Genomic DNA, 27,734 nt, shown 5'->3' on the forward strand with positions numbered 1-27,734 from the left:
TTTGTCTTCAGCTTTCATCTAGTCCCACAATGGAAAGATTTATCCTCTATCACACAATGTCAAACTTCTGCCATCAGACCCCGAGAAAGTTAGCTCCGCACTGAGACTTTAGTTTCATCTGCGTCTCCCTGGGCATTCTTTTATGTCACAGTGCCTTGGCCACATTGAACCAAGGCTATGAAAGTCCATTCTGCTGCTGCTACCACTCTGCGGTATCCACTGCCAGAGGATTTAGGGCCAGCTAGATAAATATTTTATACTCGTACAACTCAGTAGGGCACTTGTGGTCTTGCCTTCAGTCAGAAGGATAGAGTAGGAAACCCAGTAAACCAGCCATGCAGCTTCCATGAGTTTTTCCAAGAATTCCCCTAGCAGTCTGGCAGCAGGCCCAGGGACAGTTATCTGCCCCTTTCCCCAAGTGACAGTTCAGCGACAAGGGATCAAGTCCACATGAGCTGAGTATGGGAACAACCCTAGTTCAGAAGTCGCAAGTTCCATGCAGGAACCAATAACTTTTACAAGAGTCCACTGGGCCTGGAGTGCAAGAGTTCCAGCAAGGGACAAGAAATGTCACACTGGGGAATGGTCACAGTCCTCCCCATCCACTGCAGTTTAGTCAGGTTGTATTTACTCTAAGTGTGTTGGCTGATAACATGGCTGGCATTCTACCTTTATTAGGTTTCCAGGGTAACACAGCTAAAAGATTAACATGAGATTAATTTTCCCATGAATACACATGGGCAGGGTGTTAGGTTTTAGCTTTATCAGGGAAGTAGAAGAATTAAAGTAATAATTTGTATTTGTAGTCTGGAATAGTTTAAAGGTGCATATTGTCGTTTCTAGGCTCATCATTAAAAGAACAGTTGAAGAATGTAAAGTTAAGGAAAAATGGAATAATAAAAAAAATTTTGATTAATTCAGTAAAGTAAGAAAGGAAGACAAGGAATATAAAATGGAAATATATATTATATGTAAAATATAAAAATGGGTAAAATAAAATACAAATAGTAAAGTGTTAGAGATAAGTATAATATGTCATTAATGACAGTAAATACAAAAGGACTAAGTATTCCAATTAGATTACCAACATTATCAGACTGGGTTAAAATACTGAACCCACTTATGTGCTGTTCACAAGTAACACACTTTACTGTAAGATATTAAATGGTTGAAATTAAACAGATGGGAAAAAGATATACAAACACTCATCAAAAGAAAGCTGGTTTAACTATGCCAACATCAGACAATGTGGAATTTACAGGAAGAAGCATTACTACAAAAAAGACGATTAATAATAATAGAGAGATCAGTCCACCAAGAATATACAAAATTGTAAATCTGTTTGATGAAACCAATAAGATAATTTCAAATTATATACGACAAGCATTAAACATTGGCAGATCTAAACAGAGAAACAAATGAATCTACAATCATAATAGACATCAACCTCTCTCAGTAAGTGGTAGAACTAAACAGACAAAAGAAAGTAAAAATATAGACCATCTTCCTAAAAAACAAATTTGACTTCACATATTTATATAATGTTTCATTAAACTATGACATAATTCTCTTTTTTAAGAAAGCATATGGCTCAATCAGTAGAGCATGCTACTCTTGATCTTGGGGTTATGAGTTCAAGCCCCATATTAAGATAGAACCCACTTAAAATAATTTTTTTCAAAATGCATGTGGACCATTTACCGTGTTAATCATAAACTGAGTCATAAAATTTAAAATACTGAAATAATTTATAGTATTGTTTTCTTTTTTTTTTTAAAGATTTATTTATTTATTTTTTTGACAGACAGAGATCTCAAGCAGGCAGAGAGGCAGACAGAGAGAGAGAGGAGGAAGCAGGCTCCCTGCTGAGCAGAGAGCCCGATGCGGGGCTCGATCCCAGGACCCTGGGATCATGACCTGAGCCAAAGGCAGAGGCTTTAACCCACTGAGCCACCCAGGAGCCACGAGAAAAAGATATTTTAAAATGGAAGAGTAACTTTTAAAAATACTTTTAAATGGTTTTCTGTGGAGGGAAGAAAGAAATTGGTTGGGAAAGATCGGGCATGAAGCTAGATTTTCTTGACTCGATATTATCTTTTGTTTGATTTTGAAAACAAATATTTTGTTTAATATCAAAACAAATTTTAATAAGGCAGTTCCTAATTAAAAGTAAAATTAAGTGAGCCCGACCACATATTCAGTTGGTAATAAAACCATACCAAGAGGAACTATTCCAAGTGACTTTAAAAGACCATTATTTGACTACCTCCCTGATGGGATACTTACCCTACGCACAAAAGAAAACCTTACTCGTTTTCAATAATACTATTGTTAGAAATATTGATATTGTCTTGAGATTGTAGGTGTATGCAATGCAAAATAAATGAATAATTGTGTTGGTAATGTTGCAAACTAGAGTTTGGCCATGGGTAAAGGACATAAAAGTGTGAGAATGATGATGTTAAGTAAATGTCTATAGTCGTGAATTAAAAATACTAGCAAAACTTTCTCATATATTTACACATTTCCTAACTTTATTTGCTGAAAAAATTAATATCAGTGAGTAACCCAGTATTGATAAGCACACTTTATGCCTAGATATTGATCCTTAGATACTAGTTTCCATTAAAGGAGCCAGAATTCCTTGGAGAAATGGCTTCTACCAAGTCCAGGCAAGCAAAGAGACTCCCAAACTCAACAAAGGTTGTGTCAGAAGAACTCAGAGTCAACTGGAATATGTTCCCATTGGCCAAAGATGGAACACTTTGACGCAACTGAGTGGGTAGATCACATCACATATATTAAACGATATTTAGATTCCCAAATTCATGCTGAGGATTTGGTTTTGGAAGATACATGGGAACAAACTTGGGTTTTTGTTTTTGTTTTGTTTTGTTTTTCCTAATATGAAAAGAAAATAACCAGCATGTTTCCTTTCTTTCTAAATGAACTGTACTTTAGGGTAAATGATCCAATGATGAGAAAAAGTCTCTCTATAGGAGTATTCCAAGTAGTAAACTAGAAATAATAAAATTAGAATATTACAGTTTCGCTGCTCCTAATTAATTTTTGGCAGTGATCATCACTCGCTACTAACCTCACAAATACACTCAGCGTGTGGGTACCATTGGACATTCATGTTACCACCTGTGAAGCGTTTGGCCACCTTCCCTCCTCAGTAAGTCAAATCTGAGGCCAGTCAAGCCTCTGACTACCAACTATGGGAAATACAGGGGCAAAGGAGCGTGTTAAATGACTCCTGGGATACCATCAGCAGAGGCCAGACAGTGGAAAACTACAGGATACATAACCCCATTTCTTCCACAGGAATGTTAAATAGTAGATGAAGATGAACCCTCGGTATCAAAAGACGCTTAAGGAACACATTAACCAATGGCAACATGCAAACTTTATTTAGATTATGACTCAAATTATAAAAGCAGAATGAACTTGCATAAGACAGCCAGGGGAAACAGGACTATTGATGATACTAAAAAATAATTTTCGATATTTTAAGCAAGCTTTGTTAACCTTGTTTTAAATATGAGTTTTTATCTTTTAGAGGTACACACATGGAAAACTTACTGATGAAATTATGTGAAGTCTGGGATTTGCTTCACATTAATATGGATGAGGGTTAGAGGAAATCATAAGTGGCCATGAGTTGATAAGTGTTGAAGCTGGTCATTGAGTGCATGGAAGTTCTTATACTATTGTCTTCTTTTGTATATATTTGAAATTTATCATTATAAAATATTTTTAAAATGTTATCTCAAAGGTGAACAAACAAATACCATACCAGAAATGAGGAAGTTAAAAAAACAAATTGACATCTCTTAAACTAAAATTATATTTATTTAAGTCAAATACTCATTGGGTGAATTAGACACAATTAAATAGTGAATGCAAGCTTTGTGTAAAAAATTACCTAAAATATTATAGAGACAAGACGGTAAGTGAATTGACAGATTCAGGAAGCATGCCATTTTCCAACCTGGATAAGTAAAAAGGAATCCATGCCTGGCTACGTCATAGTTAAGTCAGCAAAAACAAAGGTATCTTAAGAGCATCTGTTTCAGTCGGGGCACTGTCAGGGAAACAGAGAGGACATTAGGTAATTCAGAAGAGCAAATTGAAGGTTGAGAATTGATTACATTGTTGTGAGAGGGTGAAAAAGGAAACTCCTGACTCCAGTAAACTAGAAATACCAACTGCTGGGCCTGGCACCCAAGCCTAGGGATGAGAGAAACAGGCAGGCAGTGGGGTTTTCAAAATCTCAGCGTTCACAGGAATTCTGGCAAGTGGGAGTTCTGGCTTCTGAAAAGGGAGCATATCCTGGCTGCTGAAGGGATGCAGTGAGGCTGGGCCTGGGAGTGCAAAATACCATTGCTCAAATGACGCTGACAGGTGCAACACGCAAACAGGAAGAAAAAAGTCCTTTCTCCCTCTTGCCTTTCAGTTTCCTAGGTTGCACATTTGCAGACCCTGACAAGAAGCCTGCTAACAAAGGAGAAATATGATTTGCAGAGTTCTAGCCACAGTACCACAGAACAAATTATAGAATTTTGGATTTGCATCTGACCACTTGATAAAGACCGCAACGTTTCATGCATGAATTTACTCACAAACAAATATGTCGCCGAGGCTTAGTGTATACCAAAGACTTTTTAAGTGCTTGGGATAAATCAGTGAGGAAAAATTTAGACAAAGACCTCTGCCCTTAGGAAGAACAGAAGGGACAGATTACCTACAGAGGAATGATGGTCAAAATGACAGCCCATTTCTCAAAACACCTATCTAAGCCAGGTAATAGTTTTGAAAACATAGTGGGCCCTCCTAGAATTGTGTACCTTACAATGAGAGAAGAGTAAACACATTTAAAGATAACTGGAAAAAGTTTACTACCAGGAGTCCTACCTAAACAAATTTTTCTGTATGAAAGCCAAAGAAGGATTGTCTGAGACCGAAGATTTGCTAAGCAAATAAAATGATACATGCGTGCAAACCCAAGCAAATATGTCTGTAGAAAACAATAATTTGTGGGATTTTTAAGAGAAATGACTAAACAGAAATACTATGCAAAACAATACACATTTGAGTGTGGGATGATCGGAGTTAAAGTGTTCAAAAGGCCTCTTAATATTTAGGAGGAATGAGTTAACATATTGCTTGGACTTATGTCCAATATTGAGTAAAGATTTAAGGTTAACCATTAAAAAGAATGCAGATCCCAATCCTTTGAAGATAAAATAAGTTAGGAAGGGGAGGATTAAAAAAAAAAAAAAGGGGCGCCTGGGTGGCTCAGTGGGTTAAGCCGCTGCCTTCGGCTCAGGTCATGATCTCAGGGTCCTGGGATCGAGTCCCACATCGGGCTCTCTGCTCAGCAGGGGGCCTGCTTCCCTTCCTCTCTCTCTGTGATCCCTTCCCTTCCTCTCTCCTACTGTGATCTCTCTCTGTCAAATAAATAAATACAATCTTTAAAAAAAAAAAAAAAAACATTAGTGCAAGAAGTGGCAAAAAAATAAAAATAAAAAGCATTTAAGGGTCAGAACAACAGTAACAAAAAGTGATAAGAACAAATAGAAGCCAAGAAGTAGACAATCTTAAAAACAATCTGTAATAAGGGGCACCTGGTGAGTGTCTGCCTTCAGCTCATGTTGTAATCCCAGAGCCCTGGGGTGGAGCCTCTGGTCAGGCTCCCCACTCAGCAGGGAATCTGCTTCTCCCTCTGCCCCTTCCCCCACTTGTGCTTTGGTGCTCTCTCTCACTCTCTCAAATCTTTTTTTTTTTTTTTTTAAGATTTTATTTATTTATTTGACAGAGTGCACAAGTAGGGAGAGCAGCAGGCAAAGGGGAAAGGAGAAGTAGGCTCTCCGCTGAGCAGGGATCCCAATGTGGGCCTTGATCCCAGGACCCTAGGTTTATGACCTGTGGAAGGCAGCCGCTTAACTAATTGAGCCACCCAGGCATCCTCAAATAAAATCTTAAAAAAAAAAATTCTGTAATGTAGCAGTCAAAATAATGTCAAATCGGAAATTTTTTAAAGATTTAATGAGTCATGCCTGAAACATAATGCAAACATTGAAAAAAATGGGAAAGAAGATATACCAGATATCTGGTAATCAAAAGAAATGTATAGTTATTAATTACCTGAAAAATATATTTCAAAACAAAAAAATTATTAGGAGCAGAGAAAATTACTATGTAATGATAAGAGATTTAATTCACATGATACACAAATTCTAAACTTACACATACCCAATAAAGTAATCTCAAAAATATAAAGCAAAGATGATCCACTGGAAGAAATAAAAAATACCGACATAAATACCGTTCCCCACTGTTGATAAGCCAATCAGTGTCTGAATCTATATTCATGAAGTGTGTTAGTGTGTGGTTTTCTGTGTTTGTAATGCTTTGTCTAGTTTTGTTATTAGGTTAATAATAAACGACTTTGTATAATGAGTTAAATGTTCCCTCCACCTTATTTTTCCAGAAGACTTTATACAGAAGTGGTATTATTTCTCCCTTAAATATTTGATAGAATTAAGCAGTGAAGCCATCTGGGCCAGGATTCTTCTTTGTGAGAGATTTCTAACAACAAATTCAATTTCTTTAGTAAATATTCAAATTATGTCTCTTGAGTGAGTTTTGGTATTGTATCTTTAAAGAAATTTGTCTACTTCATCCAAGTTGTTGAATTTATTAGCATAAAATTGTTCATAATTCTTTTTTTTTCTAATTCTGTTAACATCTGTGGGATCTGTAGTAACATATTCTCTTGTAATTCTAATGTTGTTGGTACTTTGTATCTTTTCTCTTTTTTTTTTCCTGATTAGACTGACAGAAGTTTATCCATTTTATTGATTTTCTCAAAGAACCGAGAACTCAAAGTTTCGAATCCATTGATTTTTCCCTGTTGTTTTTATTTTCTCTGTCATTGTTGTCTGCTCTTATCTTTACTATTTCCTGTCTTCTGCTTCTTAGGATTTAATTTGTTGGGATTTTTTTAGTTTCTTTATGTGTAGGTTTATTTATTTGATCCCTTGCTTTTCTAAGGCAGGTGTTTAATGTTAAAAGTTCCCTCTAAATTCTATTTTAGCTTCATACCACAAATTTTGACATATTTTCATTCAGTTTTTTTTTTTTTAAAGATTTTATTTATTTATTTGACAGAGAGATTACAAGTAGGCAGAGAGGCAGGCAGAGAGAGAGAGGAGGAAGCAGGCTCCCCGCTGAGCAGAGAGCCCGACACGGGACTCGATCCCAGGACCCTGAGATCATGACCTGAGCCGAAGGCAGCGGCTCAACCCACTGAGCCACCCAGGCGCCCCAATTCAGTTTAAAATAGTTTATAATTTTCCTCCTAATTTCTCTTTTGATCTGTAAGTTATTTTGAAGTATGTTATTTGGGTTTCCAACTATTGGGCATTTTCCAGATCTCTCTCTTTAATTGATTTCTAATTTTATTGCAGTAAATGAACATAGTTCATGTGACTTACGTTCTTTTAAACTTATTCAGACTTGTTTTATGATCCAGAACATGATATGTCTTGGTAAATGTTCCATGTACCTCAGAAAAGAATACTTTTACTGTTAGAGTATTCTAGAAATGTCATTTAGGTCAAGTTGTTTGATAATATTGTTCATGTCTTCTTTATCTTTACTGACTTTTTTGTGTATTTCTTCTGTCCGTCATTGAGAAGCATGTTGAAATCATCAGCTGTAACTCTGAATTTGTATATATTTTATTTTCTATCAGTTTTTGATTCTTGCATTTTTAAGTACTATTATTAAGTGCAGAAATCAGTGAAACCAAAGAATGGAGATCCACAATCTAAAAGTTGTTTCTTTGAAGCACTGCTCAGGCAAAATTAATCAAGAAGAAATAAAGTACAAATAACCAATATTGAGGGAAAAGGGAAGCAAAACTATAGCTAAAGAGATAAGAAAATGATACAATTAACAATTTTATGCCAATAAATTTCAAAACAATTGTAAAGAAGACAAATTTCTAGAAAAATGTAATTATCCAAATTGATTTGGTAATATAACTCAAATAAATTGCAGCAGTACATTAAAAAAATCTCCTCACAAAGGATACAAAGCCTATTGATTTTACAAGTGAATTCTATCAGACTTAAGAAGTACACCATCTCAATATAAATAGACTCCTCTGGACAGCGGAAAAGGGAACAACTTCCCAATTAATTGCTTGAGACAAGACCAGTGTCTTGAAAACAAAACTAGACAAAGACATGAGAAAAAAATAATACTGTTAGCTCACTCACAAACATAGGTATCAAAATGATAAGCCAAATTTTAACAGACAAAATCCGACAGGATATATTTTTCTTTTACAAGATGCACCTTGATCCAGTTGGGTTTATCCCAAAAAATACAAAAATGGTCTAACTCTAGGAAAACCCTGTATTTCATCATCCAAATTAAAGGATTAATATTATGAAATTATTTCAGTAGATTATATTTGATAAAATGCAGTACCATTCATTAAAGCTAATGCAAATTGAGAATAGACAAAGACTTCCTTAATCTAGTGAGAAGAATCAACAAAATATTTCAGCAAAGATGATTCTTAATGGAGAATATTTAAAATAATTCTTTGAAGTCAGGAAAGAGAATGCCCACCATCACCACTTTATTCCAGATTTGTACCAAAAGTCGTAGCAAGTACAGTAAACCAAAAAAAAAAAAAAAGAAAGAAAGAAATAGTGTAAGTATTAGGAAGAAAAAAACCCAAAGTATAATTTAGAAATGATGTAATCATCTACATTGCAAACCCAAAAGAATCTACAAATTTTTAGAAATAATAACATTTTTATCAAGATGGCTGCCTGTAAAGTCAATAAAAATAAGTTGCATTTCTATACAGCAACAGAAGGTATTAGAAAACATGATTTTCAAAGTATTTCCATTGTTACAAAAATATAAGGTCCCCAATAATCTAACAAAAAATTTGTAAACCCTGACTGCACAAAGTGATACAACTTTATTGAAAGGCATTTTAAGACCTAAATAAACCAATATATATAATGTTCATGGATAAGACAACACACATCATAAACATGTCAGTTTTCCCTAATTTGATTTCTAGAGTCAATGCTACTATAAACAAAATAGCAACAAGTTTTTCTTTCTTTTCTTTCTTTTTCTTTTTTTTTTTTTTTTATGGTACTTGAAAAGCAGACCTTTATATGGAAGGGTAAGGAATAGACATGACACTCTTGAAAAAAAATAAGGTGAGAATTGCCTTACTTTTATGAAAAATTATAAAACAGACCATAATGCATTGTGCTCAAGGATAAACAGAAATAATGACCAGGGGGACTACATAGAAAGCCCCAAAACATACTGGCATACATTGGGCTGTGGAAGATCAACAGGGAGAGAGGGGGTTTTTGCAGGAAGCTCTGCTGGGGCAATTGCTGAGCTCATGCATCCTCACCTCACGGCTTATACAAAAAAGGAATTCCGTGTGAATTAAGGACTGAAGTATGAAAAACAAAGCCTTAAAAATTGGAATAAAATGTAGGAGATGATCTTTCTGCCCTTGGAATAGAAAATGATTTCTTAAGATATTAAAGTACTAACTAGAAGAAAAAATGTGACTAAGTTCACCTACATTAAAGTTTAAACTTTTTTTTAATTAAATACATTTTTTAAATCAAAGAGAGGTAAGCCAGAGTGAGAGAAAGTATGTGTGACACATTCAACCTGCAAGGGCTGATACGCAGAACATAGAAACAAATCAGTGAGAAAGATACATAATAAAATAGAAAGATACATAAAAGATGTTAACAGACGTTTCACTGAAAAAAGATGTGTGTGGCCAATAAACTCAAGAAACAGTATCAGTCTCACTAATGACCAGGAAATGCAAACTAAGACCACAGTAAGATGCTATTTTATCACCACTGATGACACCAAGAATTAGAAAGGCTAGAAAGCAAGAAGCACTTCTAAACATTGCTGATGGAATTGTAGATTGTTACAGCACCTCTACGGAACAAGTCGCCATTTTCTTGTTCTGTTGGACATTTATATGTCTTGTGAACCAGCAAGCCTACCTGTAGGTACCTACTCTAGACTAGAGAAACTCTGCATGTTTATTTGCAACAGAAAACTTTTAAACAGGAAATATTTCAGAGCCCATATCTACAGAAAAGGGATAAATGCATTGTAATATATTCACTTAATGGACGTTTCATTATGCAGCAAGGAAATTGAATGAACTAAAGCTACGCACAACATGGATGAATTTTAGAAATAGAGTGTTGAGTAAAGAGTTCAAGTCTGGGGCACCTGGGTAACTCCGTGGGTTAACCCTTTGCCTTCAGCTCGGGTCATAATCTCAGGGTCCTGAGTTCGAACTCTGCATCGGGCTCTCTGCTTGTTAGGGAGCCTGCTTCCCCTTTCTGTCTGCCTGCTGCTCTGCCTACTTTTGATTGCTCTCTTGTTTTCAAATAAATAAAATCTTTAAAAAAAAGAAAAAGTTCAAGTCCCAGAAAACTCCTTACCACATTAGACCACTTTTATAATGCATAAGAAGTACACTAAGTATTTTATTGTTGAAGGAAATGTGTGTGTGTGTGACAGAACACTTTGAAAAGGCGATGGGGTAAGAAACACAGCATTTAGGATAGTGTGTGCCTGTGGAGAAAAGGCAAGAGGCTGGAATTGTTTAAGAACACATAGGCTGGCTGCAAGTTCATTCTCGACCAGGGCGGCAGCGTGCGGGATATTCATTATTTTATGTTTTATAGCATAGGGGTATATTTTTTCATATAATTATTATGTATATATAATTACATAAACATGTTCTTTTGTATGTGTGAAATATTGGCATTAAAGAAAGATAATTTGAGTTTTAAAAAAAGAATCCTTTTGAGAAACCAATCAAAAGGACCACGTCACTAAGTCACTGAGAAGGGGGAATAAATCAGGCAGTCTCCGATTTCTCTGCAGCAGCCAACCATGCCAGCAAGCGATGGAACAATGCCAACACATTATTCAAGGAAGGAAAGAATGAGCCATGGTTTTATATCCAGCCAGCTGTCCTTCAGGTATGAAGGCTGAAGACAGAAAGTTTTGAACTTTCATGATTATATCGGTTTGCTAGGGTTACAGTAACAAAGCACCACAGACTAGGGACCTTAAATGGTAGAATTTGTTTTCTCGCATTTCTGGAGCCTCCAGGTCCAGGATCTGGGTGACGACAGGATGGGTTTCCTCTGAGGCCTCCCTCCTCAGGCTGCTGGTGGCTAGAGACTCTTGCTTCCCCACCACAGGGCCTTCCCTCTGCACACAGGACCCTGACGTGGCTCTTCTTCTTCTATAAATCCTTTGTATAAATCCAGTCTTACTGGATTAAGGGCTCACGCTGAGGGCCTCATTTTAATTTAATTACCTCCTTTAAGACCTTATCTCCAAATACGGTTACATTCTGAGGTACGAGAGGCTGAGATGTGTCTTGGAGAAGCACAATTCAGCCCATAACAATCTCAAAAGAATATTGTTCCCACCAACAGGACTGGGCTGAACCTCACTCAGTCAACCACGACATGATTGGGGAAACCACACAAAAGTCATGTCAGTGGTCAATGAATGTGTTTAACTGCAAAACCAATATAGAAAACAAACTTTGGGGAATAGGGGGATAGAACAATATAAATACTATATGCCCTGACAATGAAGATTAATAAAATGACCAAAGAATTATATTGGAAGAAAGAAATAAGATAGCAAAAATCAGGGCAGGTTTTCTGTGATGGTCAGGAGTTAGAGACATCTGTCTGCTTAGTGATGGATTTGACCATCCATCAAAAGGGGCAAATGAAATAGACAGGAGAATCCAAAATTAGATCTAAATTAAGTACTGAAATTTTGTGTATGGTAAAGGTAGCATCTCACTGGGTGAAGAGAGATGAATTATTTGTGAAATCTTATTGGGACAACTTAGTAACCATTTAAGGTGGAGCCATATTTTTTATACCAAGTTAAATTTCAAATGGATCAAAGATTTAAATGTGAAAAAAACGAAACTAGAAAAGTCCGGTGGGGGGGGGGGGCGTTCTTGGGGGGAAAATGTAAAAATTTCTTGATAACCTTCAAGTAAGCAAGACCTTGTCAGCTACAACTAAAAATCCAGAAGCCATCTAAATTAACAAACTGAGCTATGTAGAAATCAAAGCCTGCATTGCAAAAAAAAAAAAAAAAAAAAAAAAACAATAACAACAAAAGGTCCAAAAGCAAACATCAGAAAACTGAGGGAATGTATCTATAATTTGTATCACAGGCAAGAAGTCCTTTGCTATATATATATATATATATATATATATATATATTTATTTATTTATTTTTATTTTTATTTATTTATTTAAGAGACACCAGCCTCAACTAACCATTCCTTTGTAGAACCAGACCTCCTGGGTCCTTTCCAGCATGGCAGCCCTCTACTGGAGAGTGAAAGGCCAGGGAAAGAAGGCAATCGACTGCCTCCGCCAGGCCCTCCACTATGCTCCACACCAGATGAAGGTGAGTGGGACTCAGAGGTGCGAATTTCTGTCTCCTGGTCCTTTCCTGTTATGAGGTTTCAACGAGCCTTCCTCGTGCACAGCCAGTGAGGTAGTAGCAAGAGGCGAGCACAGGCTGGAAGAACCTTCGACCCCGCTGATGCTGCTGCAAGCCTGGGGGTGAGACGTACTCCCTCACCTTCCCTGCCTCCGCAAATGGAAACAAGGGAAAGTCTTCAAGATTCCATCATTTAATGCCCCTTCCACTGTGTGCAGAGCCACCCAATGTACAACAAATACACTGGCCTAGGCAGGCCATCACCCTGCAAGCCCTTCTGGGATTAGCCTACACCCAGGAACCTGGAGGCCTGTGACACTTGTTTTATGTGTACTGCTGATCTGAGCTGGTTTCCAGACCCTGAAACTGAAGCAGTTTCCACCTCTTCTTATATATGGGCCAGTTCCTGGTCTCTGTCTGACTTCATTTTTTCCACAAAAACAGAAAGCCCTGCTAACTCAGTGTCACATCAATCTTTTCAAAAATGCCAGTTACTGCTATGATGACTGAGAACGTTCAGCTTTTCAACAGCACAGTGGTGTCCACACCGCTGAGTTCTGCATTCGCCTCCACATCTCAGACTTTCTGAAGACACAGCTTGGGTCTTGTTTGCTCGTAAGGGCAGCATTTGGAATGGTGGCAGGAGCTCTGCCTCTTGCTGGCTTTGTGACCTTAGGCAAGTTTTAAAGCTCTGTGACCTCATATAATGATCTCACTCTGTGAGTGTCCGGTAAGGACACAGGTGGGTCCTTTGTCCCTAGGGCTTCTGTATCTCCTGGAGAACCCTGTACAGTGTGATACGGGTGGTGCTTACTGGATGCACTTAAAGGACTAAGTCTTTGTGCTGGTAACAGTATTGCTATTTGTTCTGCTCATCTGTGCTCTGTACTTTCAGCCAGAGGACGCTCTAGGTCAGGGGTCAGGAAACCCTTCCTGCAAAGGGCTACACAATAAGAAATTGAGGCTGTGTGGGCCAGACATCCTCTGTTGGAGCCAAGTCCCTTCTGCCATGCTGGCCTGAAACAGCCGCAGAAATACGTAAAAGAACAGGAATGGTCACATTCCAATAAAACCTTACAAATACAGGCAGCGGGCTAGATTTGCCCTGTAGGCCAGAGTTTGCCGGCCCCTGCTTCAATCAGATGATGCCATGGGCCTTGCAGAAGACACTTGGACTCTCCGACAGCAGGACTGTGGTCTGTGAACTGGCCATTACTGTTCATTACCAGTCACAACGAGTTACTGCCCCAGTAGTAAACCAGCAATTTCACTAAGCAGACTGTTTACTTAGTTGACTCATCTGCTTTGTGTTTTGAGGCCAGACTTTCCTAAAGAAACAAGTAATGCATTGGTTTATGTCTTCATGCATCTCCCCATGGGTCATGGGCCAGTAGCAAACAGAAGACCGGCAGGTTAGGTTGCATTACTCAGTCACTCACCAGGAGAAACTTACTGCATTATTTATGGTCAGGAACCAAAGCCCCCAAATCAGTATCCTTTCCTTCTCAGCCTTCTCCTTCCTTTCCCAGGACGTGCCCCTGATCAGCCTGGCTAACATCTTGCACAACGCCAAGCTCTGGAACGATGCAGTCATAGTAGCCACCATGGCAGTGGAGATCGCGCCACACTTCGCCGTGAACCACTTCACGCTGGGCAACGTCTACGTGGCGATGGTGAGGTCGCTGGTGTGGGCGGAGCAGATCACCTCCGCCGCTGCCTCCCCCGGGCACGCCTGTGCCTTCAAACTCCCTTGACGGTGTCAGTGTCCTCCAGTTTCCTGTACGCTTTGTGCCTCTCATTGCTAGCCCCACCAAAGGCATATTTTATGGCTAAGGAGTTTGTAAATTTTTAAAAAAACACAGTACATGAAACCCATCTAAGTACTTGCAACTGTGTGGCCCCTCCCCGTGAGTTTCACACTGACAGTGGCGTCAGATTGACCTACAATTTTCTGGAGACTTCACCTGTTCCAGAAAACCTGCGTGGGCAGACTCACCTATGCTCCCTTGTTTTCAGATGGGGTTAGGTGCCTATTATCACTGCACTCATGATGCCCTGTACATGTCTCTCTTTTCACCTTGTTTTAGAATTTTTTAAGTATCTGTCTCTCCCCCAGACAGTGTGCTCCTTAGGGAAGAGATTCCTCATCGTCTTTCTGTCCCTAGCACTTCACAGTGTCTGGCACACACTAGGTGCTCATCACATGTCCCCTGATGGCGGCATGCCACTAGTTTCGTGGGGTACCATTTCCAGAGAAAATGGCGAAGCCATCATCCAGAACCCTCATTCTGGTCAGAAACAAGGACTGATTTCAGAACTTGAAATCCCAGGGGTCCTCTAGAAGCTGTCATAGCTGAATTTAATATGAGAATCGTGCCATGCATTTTCATCTATAGCTTGGGGCCCCACACGGGGCGATTCCCAAGGTGCTCTCAATAAAGGTTAATAGAATGAGCAGCTTGAAGCTGGAAGTTTTATGTGTCAGCCTTGACTTGAAAGGCAGCGAGTATAATTTGGCCAGGTAGGTATTGCTGAATGTGCAGAATTCCTTCTCTGCTTCTTAGAATCAAAGAATCTATTTTTGTCCCCAGTAAATGTGAAATTTGCTACTATGAATGAGGAATTCTGCCTCTCATTTGCCTAGAAGGCGTCACTTAACCATTTGGTTTGGGCTCTTCTTTGAGAGTATTGGTCTAAGTAGAAGATAAACGCCTTCAGTATGACAGCGATCGTTTCCAAACAATGTTCATTATTTTTAAATGCTAGGGAGAACAAAAAAGTTTCAAAATTTATAGCACCTAACTTTGAGACACTTAACTGCCATCTTTCTAGCTATAGTAGAAAATTCAGGCAGAGGCATAAGGAGCATTTGCCTGGCACAGTTCTAGAAGTTTCTGTGAGGATTAAATGGAGGGTTTTCATAAAGCACCCAGCACAGTGCCTGGCATGTGGCCCTCACTGTTGGGTCAGATCTTTGTAAAGTCAACCTCCCCTTCCCCTTTGGCTCTTGGGCTCTGCCTTCCTTTCCTTGTACACTGCTGATTTCCCCTTCTCAGGGGGTGGTGGTGATATTGTGCCTTGGGGGTGATGTTCCCTTCCAGACCTCGGAGTTCTACCATCAGAGATGTCGATCCATTGAGAAACCATTGCGGGATGCTCCTAGCACAGAGGTGCTTCTCGAGGAGAAAGAAGTCACAGTACATGCTTAGCCACGGGGTGGTGTCCCGCTCACATCTGTCCCTTTGCCCCTCACAGGAGGAGTTTGAGAAAGCTCTCGTGTGGTATGAATCGACGCTGAAGCTGCAGCCTGAGTTCGTTCCAGCCAAGAACCGAATCCAGACCATCCAGTGTCACTTAATGCTAAAGAAGGGACGGCGCTCGCCTTAGTGCACCCTCCTCCCTCTCTCTCTCTCGCTCTCTCGCTCTCTCTCTCATTTCTCTCTCTGCTCACACTCTTTAAAAAAAAAAAAAAAAAAGAATAAGAAAAGAAACCAATCATTGTCAGTATCTACTTTTAATGATGTGTGTGAAAATAACTGAGTAGGACTTACAACAGGACTTTTACGTATGTGGGAATCGGTTTGTCTTTGTTTTGAAGTCCCCTCTTTCCCCCCAGCCAACCTCAGAAACACAAATTTCTCAAAAGGAAAATGCAGCGGAAAGATACCGTGTAAATACTGAGCCAAGACGTTTCTGGAGCTGTGCTCTGTCTCCAAAACCTCGATGCCTTTAGGGCTTTTCTCAGTGGTCCAGCCGGCCGCCGCCACCACCTCCTCCTCCTCCTCCTCCTCCTCCTCCTCGTTGGCGGAGGACAAAGCGCGCTGCGCATCCTCTGCTTCCTGTCGTAGCCTCTGTTGTCAGTGGAAATGCAGAAGCCCGCCCGGTGCCAGTGAGAAGCAACGTTGTGCGCGCTCGCCAGTAGATCCGTGCTGTCCCCCGTCGTCCGTTCCATGCTGCTATGTCACAAACCCTCAGAGGTAGTTTGCAGGGGAGGAAGGGGAAATGATTTTTAAAAAAACAATATTTACAACAACAAAAACTCTTAGGATCACCTGACCTTTGTAATGTTATTTATGTTGGGGAGGGAGGGGGGTGCTGAGAAGGGGAAATCAGCAGTGTACAACATCTATATCATTTGTGCTTTAATTACAAATCACAAGGAAACCAATAAGTTGAAATCCTATATAACAGGTTTATATATATAGAATATGTATATTTGAAGCCCTCTACGCTGAATCTATGTTTTACTAATTCTTTGTTCACTGTGTTACCCATCTCAGAATAAGGTGTGAGTGTCCGCTCCCTCTCTCTGAGGCCTTCAAACTTAGCTCCTCAGGAGAGAGCGATGCGCCAAGGTTGAGTGTTTCCGTACAATGCTTTTACCTCTGGTCCCAGGAGAATCAGAAACTCCAGACATTTTGGAATCTTCAAGGGCACATACTGAGAACAAAAATAAAAGTTGTTTATGAGCAACATAGGTCTGGAGTGTTGTTGTTTTTTTTTTCTTTAAAACCAGACTAATGTGGACAGCTCAGAAGCCGACGGTAACTCTGGATCTGATCCTCTCAAGTCCTGGGTCGTCTTCATCTTTCTTCCTTTCCACAGAGGCACGGTGAGGGGAGAAACAATCCATCACTAGGCTTTATAGGTGATGAGCTTATTAGCATGATACATTTGACCGGGAAAGATACACGATCAGCAAGTGTTCAGAGGTGGGTATATAATTGACCTTCCCGGAAAGGAATAATCTACGGCACAAAGTCACTTCCCCTCAGGTAAGCACCGATCCTGAGGTTCACCCTGGGAAGCTTCGTGGAGAGCCTTGACAAGCATCCTTCAGGGACAGGCACACACTACACAGCCAGCCAGTGTTAGCTCTCCTCGGTGGAGGTCTTCAATCAAGCCGCCTCATCTTCCCAATTATAGAAATAAATTACCTTTTCCTCCACGTTAAAGAGTTTTGTTCCATTTCTGGACCCTGATTCAAAAGTTTGACTGCTTCGAACAGTGATTCCTAGCCTGGAAGGTAAGCCTCGTGAGTGCTTTTAATAGAAATGCCACCTGAAGACATATTTTATCTGTTTTTCACTTTGGTGGATTTCTTCCATTCTGTCTTCCAATTCAGTAACTTTTCAGCTATGTCTAGTCTGCCGCTTATCCATTGAGATTTCTTGTTGCAGTAACGTTATTTTTCATGCATAGGGTTTTTGGGTGTTTTTTATTCATCGTTTCTGCCTGCTCATGTTTCATGATCTCTCCTTGTTTTGTGGATGCTAGTCTTTTACCGACTTGAACATTTTCAGCATTCTTACTTTTCAAATCACTCAATTATTCCTTACTCATCTGGAATAAATTCTACTTGTTGGGCCTGTGGACTCTTGACCCCATAATGCTGGAATTCCCTGGTTCTCAGTCTTCAAATCTCTGCTTTTTGTATTCTCTCGTGTCCTTAGTGATCTCATCTGATTATGTGGTTTCTGATCCTCTCTCCATGCTTACACCTCCACAGTCACACCTCCTGGCCAGATAGCCTCTTTTAGCCCTTAATTCATCATCTGTCTACCCCATATCTTCACGTCCAAAATTGAATTCCTTATCCTTCCAGAGATGCTTGTCTAACTTTGGTCTTTCCATCTGAGTTCCCTGCTTCCAGTTAATTGGTTCAAAAAATCCTAGAGCAATTCTAACTCCTGTTAAAACGTAAGTCAAATTGTGTCATTTCTCTGCTTAAAACCAGGGAGTTGCAATGCCATAAAGCCTTACCACCACCCCCAAAAGTGGCTCACTTCTCTGACTTCATCTGTTATTTTCCCTCTTAGTCCTCTTCAGCTACACTGGCTTCATGACTATGTTTTAAAACTCCCCAGCATGCTCCTGCCTCAGGGCATCTGCATTTGCTCTTCCCCCAAAAATCCATTTGACTTCACTCATCATGTCTGGGGCCTTCCCTGATCATGATATTTGTAATATTGTGGCATCTGCCTCCACTCTGTCCTAATCCCCATTCCTGCTTTGGCTTCTCTCTATAACTTCAATCAGTGAGTGCAATGCGTATTTAATGTCTGTCACTCCCAACCTAAAAGTAAGCTCTAACTGCAAAGTTTTTATGGTTTGTCTTTGTTTTTGTTTTTGTTTTGTGATTTAAATTCAAGCGAGTTAACATACAGTGTAGTAAGTTTTTAACTTTGTGCCCTGATGTATCTCTAACCCCTGATACACAAAAGATACCCAGAGAAAACTGTTGAGTTCGTTAATTATTGAGTGGTGCTGGACTTCCTCATATTATTTTATATTTGTTGTCCTTATTCAGTAGGAGTTAACATTTGAGGTAATCCCACAAGCACCTGGGGTTGAAGACACCTCCCTTATACAGGAAGCTTTTGAGGCAGTCTCTCCTGGGATCTCTACAAGGTCAAACATGTTTTCATGTCCATTTCTATGAGGTTTCCACACTGTATAGAGAATGAATTAGGGCCCCACCTTCCCACAGGTAGGAGGCTAAAGGTTCTAATATTTTACCTAGTGGACTGGGTCTCATTCCTGGCTCCTATCCTTACACAGAGCCCAGTTGCAAATCTCAGTTATCCATGAGTTGTCCTAATTCCTGGCCCTGTGTGGAGCCTGAGACCAGAGTTCTTGGCTTGTCCATTTTCTCAGGCTTTGTGCGTTGTTGCAGGGCTGCTGGTACCTGGTGATCTATCCTTCTTGACTTTGCATTAGCTCAATATTTAAAATACTATAGATGGCCATTGTGTGTGCTGAAGTTGAGGGTAGGGGATTTCAGTGTGTGTGCTCCACATTGCTTTCATGACTGGTAGTTTGAAAAGACAAGTTCTATACTACATATGACCTTTCCCTCAAGAAATCTAGAACCTCCTGTTGGGGAACATGAGCCCTTGTGTGAGAAGCATTGCTACTGATAAACATGAATTGTGTTCTTCATAAGGGCTCAAATGGAAAAAAAGCCTTCAGATCCACTGACTTCAGAGCAGACATCCATTTTGTCTACAGTTTCGTTTCCTCCAGAGTTAGGCCATACCCTGCAACCCCAAAATCTCTGCAGGAGCCTATTACAGAAAGCCCAGGTATTCTGGAAATGTCAGGAGGTACTTCTTACCATTGGGAAAGAAGCCCTGACCCCTTTTGAATCAGGAAGGCCCAACCAGACCCTTTCCACGTGTTACCTCCATAAAAAAGGCAGATGAGAGCCCCGGGGCTTCTCCAGTAAGGCATCTCCCTAGAGTTTTGATAATATATCCAGAATCGTTCTCAGCAGCCAGTCTCTCTACAGTCGAGTGTCTCTGGGTAAAGCTAGTGAAGACCAGGGGCCCCAGGGATAAGGGACCAGGCCAACTTCTGCCCATTACTCTCCAAATCCTGCAGGTGGCAGCTGGACACCAGGCTGAGCTTCTGAGGACCAAACTTGGTAACTAAGAGACAGACCACATGGTATTCCAGGTGCAGAGATGCTCACAATCCAGGGAGCTCCCGCCGCTGTCTGCAGAGGATGAAGAGGCAGAAGGGAGGCGACCAGACCTGCACTGGTCGGTGTGGTAGCCTCTAACCAATCCGCCTACTGATACTGCCATTTAGGCATTGAAGTGGAATGCAATTACAAATTCAATTCTTCATGTTAGGGAATGTCATCAAAACGAGGTGACTACCGACTGACCCATGAACCGGATTGGGGCACTCTGAGGGTCCTCACCCCTCCCCTGTTCTTGGAACATGGGTTCTGTTTGCCTCTCCTACTTCCAGAGGCTCTTCCGGGACCAGGGACATAGCCCAGAATATTCTTCTTGCGGCAATGGCAGAAGCCTTAGAGAACAATCAGGTGAGCACTTTAAAATACCCTGCTTATGTGTCCTGTGCTATTATCCATGATCCTGGGACAGGAATTACGACTTGCTTTCAGTGGGAGAGTGCTGAGAAGTCCCATGGCAATGGACACGGACACAGGGAGGAATGAGGACCCAAAACCATTAAGGTCATCGACCACAGCCTTCGTCCATGTTTTACCTTCCCCAGCCCCTTGTCTGGTCTCTTCTGTGATACTTTGATCACATTCTCCCTTTTGTGTATTTATACTTATCTCTCCTTCTAGACTTGAAGCCTCTTAGGGGATTTTACTTGCCATAGCACTTTGAACATGGTGAGTGGTAGGTGCTCAGTAATATTTATTGCATGATGAGTGAATTTCCTTTATGACCATTGCCAGTCCTCCCACATATCTACACAAGGGGAAATGTACTGAAATCGCTAGCAAAGGACTTTTGTATCCCTAGTTGATGGGCATTAACACACATGGCACAAACAGGGCCTCTCTCCTTTATCCACTGTGAGCTCCTGTCCTATTTGCCTAGGGTCCAGAGTGGACCTGGAGAAATAAATGTCTCTTGAATGCCTTATGAATAAATTATGGCCCATTCTTGGCCACCACAACTCATGCATTCTCTGACTGTCTCTATACATTCCTTGAACCTTTATCTCACCTTCTGGGTCCTACTAGTTTTCCATTATGCTTACAATTCATCATTACCGAGTCATATCAGTGAGTTTTTACTGATCTAGCAGACCCTTTAAAGTAGTCACCTCCAAAGACTACATACCTTTATATACTCTTTTCCCACTCGGAGTTCGGAAGAAGTTTCAGGAACTCCTGCGGCAATCCTGTCATGTTCACTTGAATACTCTTGAGGGTGACAAATCTTTGCCTTGTTAAGGTGGATGGCATTTTTGGAAACAGCTGACAGTCATTTTGATCCAAAGCTGATGACTAAGGTGGGTGATGAAGCTGGGTCCTTCTGGGGACAAAAGCCAGATGTGGCCAGGGGAAAATGAGACTGACATCCCTCCATCGTTGGAAAGCTACCCACGAGGACAGCCGGAGGGAGCCCCAGATGGAGGCAGACAGCATCATTTGAGCACATCTGCCTCCGGACAGGGTGGCCATTTTGAGGCCCATACCGCATCAGATGAGAACGTTCTGGTCTCATCTCCTTTCATTCTGGTTCTGGTTTTTCTAAATCCTTCAAGAAGCTGGTGAAAACTGGACCCTCTCTAGGAAAATGCTCCTGAGCCCGTGTTTTGCATATAATTTGAGGGGTTCACAGACCCCCTGAGGCTGCGCCATGTGTCCCGAGTAACTTCTGTCTGGAATGAACACACTAACCAGGGTGAGGGCACTAGAGAGCCACAAGTGTGTTTTTCTTAGTTTCTTCATTTCTGCCTACACACCCCACGAGCCCAGCCCAGGACTCTGACATAAGAGACTCCCCAGAATTAGTATGTGCACTCTTGTCCGATCATCTTGGATCTGAGACCACCTTTGTGGGTGAGATCCCTGCAGCCAATCTGTCTGCTCAGCAGCCCCCCTCGTCCATCAGGGTCGCAGTGTGGTGAGCCCTCTCAGAAAGGCTGACTTTCAGTCTCCACAAGGTTCTCCCTTGGGAAGAAGCAAAGAAGAGCCTGGCTTCTTCAGTCTGACTCGGAGATCCAGGCCAGGTGCGATCTTGACTTTGGGTACACCAGAGCCAGGCCAGACCAGGTCCGGAGTCCTTGGTGTGCCTCCCTTCAGACACCTGTCTGAGCCACAGCCGAGGGCACTGGTGTGGCAAACAGCTGCCATGAGGCCTTGTGGCCACAAGAGGGACCCATTTGTTCTGAAAGGACTAGGCATTGGCTGACATCGTGACTCCAGACTTCATCTCCCAACACCCACGCAAGCTCCCGGGTCCTGTGGGGTGCTGACTGCAGAGGGGGACAGAGCAGGTCGTGCGTGGCCAAGCCTCCGCTCTGGGTCCTCTTGTTCAGGTGGCCACCAGCTGAAGCAGGCTCCCCTTGGCCACCTGCTTCTCTTCGGGCAAGTGCAGTGGGCCCTAGGCCCAGGACACACTCAGGGCCCAGCCTGGCCACCTCCCGTGCCTCTGAGTACTGGGGCCTTTTATAAGGTGTGTTTCATCTCCCCTCACCTTTTTTTTTTTTTCTTTTTTTTTTTTTTTAAGATTTTTTATTTATTTATTTTTACAGACAGAGATCACAAGTAGGCAGAGAGGCAGGCAGAAAGAGAGAGGAGGAAGCAGGCTCCCCGCCAAGCAGAGAGCCCGATTTGGGGCTCTATCCCAGGACCCTGGGATCATGACCTGAGCCGAAGGCGGAGGCTTTAACCTACTGAGCCACCCAGGCGCCCCTCACCGTTTTCTTTATAGCAAGAGCAACCCACATCCAAAGGGGGAAAAGGAGAAAATTCAGAAAGGCAAGAAACACCTGTAACTGACCATTCTCAAAGACTACTCTGGTCACCACGACAAGGTTATGTCCGCTCCAGGACCCTCACAGACTGTGCACCTTGGGAGGCTCAGGAGAGCAGGAGAGCCTTTCCGGGAGAATGGGGATATGTTTGTGTTGAGGGAGTATCCTACAGTTTGGGTAGAGCTGAGGCGACCCCTCCAGGGTTGCGAGCCACAGGTGCGGCCCAGGGAGGGAAGGGAGGGGAAGCTACCCCACAGTGGGCCCCTCTGCCCCTCACCGTGCCTCCCTGGGACCGTCTCCTCTGTGCCATCCCAACACGCCAAGGTGTCAGTCCTGCTTTTCAGCTGGGGAAACCTGGCCTCCGACACAACCGGCTCCTCGGGCTCCTGCAGCGGGTCGGGGCTGCAGCCGAGCTGGAGCCAGGACGGTCCTGCTCCAGAAGCTGTCACCTTCACAAACCCCGGGACCCCTCAGGACAAGTGTCCGCCCTCAGACTGGAGAATGTGGCCCTGCCCCTCCCACCTCACTTGTACCCCCTGCAGCCTCGCACACCCCAGAATTTGCAGGACAACCCCGAGGTGGGGGGGGGGGTCGCGCCGCTGACCCTGGGCCCTGATTCCACGCACCCCCCCCCGCCTCCCCGAAAGCAGCCCTCGGGAGGCCGGAGTGGAGGAGGAGCGGGCAGCAGGGGAGAGTCGTCGTCACACGCCGCGGGGAAGCGACCCCCACCCACTCCACGGAGACTCCACTCCGCCCGCCGGGGACTGCGCTCAGCCGCTCTCCTCGGACGCCCTGGAGAACCGTCCGCAGAGACGCGGCTCATCCTCCCTGGAAGGGGGCCCCTGGCCCTTCCTTGGGGGACAGGCGGCTCTGAGAACAGGCACTCCCCTCCCCTGGTCCCAGCCTCCTTTTCTTAGGACACCTCTTCCCAGACTCGGCTTTGAGCCCCAAGGAGAGGCCGCCCCTGGTTACCAGGGCAACGGCTCCATTGTTCCCGGCGCAGAGTGCAGCGGCCAGGCCGCTCAGTTTCTGGACCCGCTCTCCCTGCCGGTCTGCAGCCCGCCGAGCCCGCAGGGCCCCATTCTACTCCTCAGGGCCTCTTTGTCGTCGGGATGCAGAGGAGGGGGAGACAGGCTGACTGGTCACCATGCCAACATTGCACTGCCCACATCCCTGGGAGGAGGGGAGGGGCTGGGGCGGTGGGACATTCAGCAGTCCAGGGAGCCGTTGTCTGTCTCTTGGGTCACCTGCCCAAGGGCCCCTGCCGCTGGCTCAAGGACCACTTTGGGGGAGGATTTTGCTCGCTCTCTGCTTTGTCACCCAATTTGTGCCATTTTTGCTTGGTTAAGCAAAGCTTGAGGCTTAGGCTTTCTCTTACCCATCCTGAGTCTTCAGCCAGCAGGTGGACTCTGGCTATGGGAGTGGAGCCAGGCTGTGCCTGACCACCTAGCCTAAGTGGGGTGATCACTGCTCACTCATTCATTCATTCATCCATTACATCTCATCATTCAACAACATTCACTGAGTCTGACTCAGGACCAACCTGCAAGTAGATCTTCTTCAAACCACTTTACAGAAGGAGAAACTCTTTACTCCAAAAGATAAATGGCTCAAAGTTTCCAAAATATCAAACGTCAGAGGCAGGATTCAATCTCAGCTCTGCCTGGCTCCAATGTCCTTTCTTTAAAGTCAAGAAGAGATTACTTTCTCCCCACCATGGACAGTATCTGAACTACTCTGTACACAATAAGCAGACTGGTTGTTGACTAAAAACAAGCCACTACAAGGAAGTTAGGGACAAGGTGTCTTGCACAGGGTAGATGCTTAATAAGTATGCGGCGGGTGGCCAGATGGGTGAAGGAACATATTCAGGGTAACTCCTCCGAGTACTAAGGACAACCTGGAAGATAACCATTCATTCAGTCATTTATTCCTTGATTGGTACATTTATTCAGTAAATATGTACTGAGGACTTCTGTATTCCAGGCACCTTGCTGGGCGCTGGGGACATAACGAAAACAAGACAGGTGCATGGTTTCACGTGTGATGAGAGAGGCAGACAGGTAGACTGCGCATAACAGTGCTGGGATGACAGCTCCAACGGGGGAGTCCAGGTGTTGGGAAAGACAGACAGGCTGACCTCGACCGCTTGTCTCACGTTTCCAAATCGCCGAGTCACAGACCCTCTGAGCTCAAACCGATGCTTCATCTCCAATGCGCTTCAGCCAACCAGACGTCAAAACCACGCCAGCAGCTCGGTGTGGGACAGTGATTCGGAAAGAAACCATTTGAGACCGCGAGGACTCTGGTCTCAAAATTCAGAACCGTGATATTTAGGAAAACCCAGTTCAGTGTGAAGACCCGGAACCCCATCAGTCCAGCAGGCTTCTCTCACTAGTAGGAACGCCCCCTCCTGCCCTACCTAAGGAGACTGGTCCTGCCTTGTTTGAAGACTAGGACTGTCCCTCACCCCACAGCCTCCCGTGTACCCCAGAGCCATGGCTAAAAGACAATCTCCACGTGCCCAAGGAGCCAGTTATAAAGGTGAATCCAGCAAATACTTACACACCAAAACGTGCACATTTATATATCAATGAAAACCTGAGACATATTCATAAGAATAGGTCCCACCCCTTCCAGAGCAGGGAGAAGCAAATGTATTTGGAAACACAGCTTAATTTTTCAGGATGGCTGTGCTTATCAGAGATTCTGAGGCTGGCGTACCAGCTTGAGAATGTGATAGAAGTTCTAGTGTTACTTCTCTTGGCAAACTGAAGCCTGGCTTCAGCAAGAGCCGAGTGAAACTGACGTGCCAGCGAATTCTTAGGTATAATGTGGGAGAAAGCCAGTGACTTAGGGAGCTAGATATGTTGAAATGGGTTTACCACCCATGACTGGCTTATCCACACTTTATACGCCCCGAGAGGGACCGAAAGACTTTCTCTTCACGACGATAGGAAGAAACATCTGAAACAGTCCTGGGGCTGATGATGGAAGATACTGCCATTGAAATGTGTTCCTGGGTTTTAATGGGAATCATGAGATTCCAGCATGGGCAATGCAGTGACACTTAGTGACCAGGGGCAAAGTGGACACAGAAGGCAGCAGGATCAGAATGACAGAATAGACTGACACAAGATAGGGTGGGGGTCGTCTCTGGCGGTGGCCAATCGATCTAAGTACCAAGGGCTAAAACACGTGAAGCATTGCACATTCAATTAAAAAACACACAAACTAGAGATCTGACAGGCAAAATCTTAGGACGTCAGGAGTTTTATAGGTTTTCCCTAAATCCCCAACCTAAGTCAGGCAAATAGAAAAACTTCGTATTCTGTATCATATAACACTGCACATGTATAGTATGCATCTCCCACCCAATTTTTCTGTGGCCATTAAGCAGAGTGAGTGTGCACTGGGAAAAAAGAAATCCCAGACTCTTCAGGGCTTATTACTGGCTCTGAGTTAACGCTAATTCCAGGTGGTGGGTTGAGTGAGAATTAACAGAAGTCAGGAAATAAATGGAGTTTGGGCCCAAATTATTTCATAGTGGGTCCAACAGATTCATATCTACCCTGTGGTCGTTTCTTAAGGTCCCGAATGTAGAGCTGGAAAATACAAATATACTTAGCAACAGGCAAAATAGGCAAAGTCGCCTGCCTGACCTCTGAAGTAAGGACTGGCATGAGAGGAAGGATCAAGTGAAAACTCTTGTCAGGCCTTTCCTAACCAAATGGTCACAAAAAAGGAAATCAAAACTGGTGCGACATTTCTAGGAGAATCAGAGAGAGCAGTGCCACCTCAGAAGACTTGAAAAAAATGCAAGGTTGGTGACCCAGTGGAATCAGCTGGAATCAGCTCATACACACCTGTGAGAATGTGTTAACATTATTCTCATTTATTCATAAGAATTGTGAAGATTGTGAACATTACCTCCCAACTTCATCTGCGGTGACGTCACTTTGGGAGCTTAGAATTGGCCGAGTTGGGACTATTTAAACCATGGAAACCAGCAAACACTACAAACCAGGGCTTTTTTTCTTTTCTTTTCTTTTCTGAAAGCCAGTTTACCAGCAAGCTACTGGTGGTAGCTCCCCATCTCCTCATGGAGCCTATCTGTTTCCCCAGAGCAGACGTGTGTTGGAGTTGGAGAATGACGGCAGATTATGTAATTGAAATCGCACTGAGATTTCCATTGCAGCTGCTGTTCTTGATCTGATCTGTCCACTGTACTGTATCAGCCCAGCTTCTGATGCCAGCTTTGGTTAGGGGGCAGATGGATGAATGGTCAGAGGCAAAATGAAAACGTATTATTCACAACAGCTAAGATACGGAAACAACCTAAATGTCGAACAAGGAATGAAGGGTTAAAGAAGATGTGGTACACACAATGGAATATTATTTAGCCACAAAAAGGAGGAGACCCCGTCATCTATGACACTGTGGATGAACCTGGAGGGCATCGTGCTAAGTGAGATAAGGCAGACACAGAAAGACAACTACTGTGATTTCAATTATACGTGGAATCTAAAATAGTCAAAATCATAGTGGCAGAAAATAGAGTTGGTGGTTGCCAGGAGCTGGGGGAGAAGGATAGAGGAACATGGGGGTCAAAGGGTACAAAGTTTTAATTATACAGGACAAATAAGTTTTGGAGATGTAAAGTTCAGCATGGTGACTGTATTTAACAGTATTGTACCATGTACTTGAAATCTGCTAAGAGTGCAGATCTGAAGTATGCTCACAAAAGAAGAAAATTATAGTTATGTGAGGTGATGGATACGTTAATTAGCTTGATTATGGTGATCATTTTATAATATATATGTCAAAACATCAGATCGAACACCTTAAATATATACAATTCTTTCTTGTCACCTATACCTCAATAAAGCTGA

The 27,734-nt window shown here is 42.6% G+C and overlaps 1 protein-coding gene across 3 annotated transcripts in view; it reads left to right on the plus strand.

Moving 5' to 3' along the window:
- Positions 1-17,068, plus strand: part of TTC17 (tetratricopeptide repeat domain 17) — a 120,196-nt gene extending 103,128 nt beyond the window's left edge. For 2 of the 3 annotated variants that reach the window (XM_059140185.1, XM_059140188.1), the window contains 3 exons: positions 12,436-12,555; positions 14,121-14,264; positions 15,847-17,068. In XM_059140185.1, the coding sequence (XP_058996168.1) occupies positions 12,436-12,555; positions 14,121-14,264; positions 15,847-15,978 (396 nt within the window). In that variant the 3' untranslated portion in view covers positions 15,979-17,068. Of the gene's footprint in view, positions 1-1,808; positions 2,515-12,435; positions 12,556-14,120; positions 14,265-15,846 lie in introns of those variants that run through there. The other variant, XM_059140197.1, reaches the window with a different exon arrangement.
- Positions 17,069-27,734: the final 10,666 nt, after the last annotated feature.

The sequence above is a fragment of the Mustela lutreola genome, chromosome 1 (assembly GCF_030435805.1).
Source record: "Mustela lutreola isolate mMusLut2 chromosome 1, mMusLut2.pri, whole genome shotgun sequence".
Lineage (NCBI taxonomy): Eukaryota > Metazoa > Chordata > Mammalia > Carnivora > Mustelidae > Mustela > Mustela lutreola.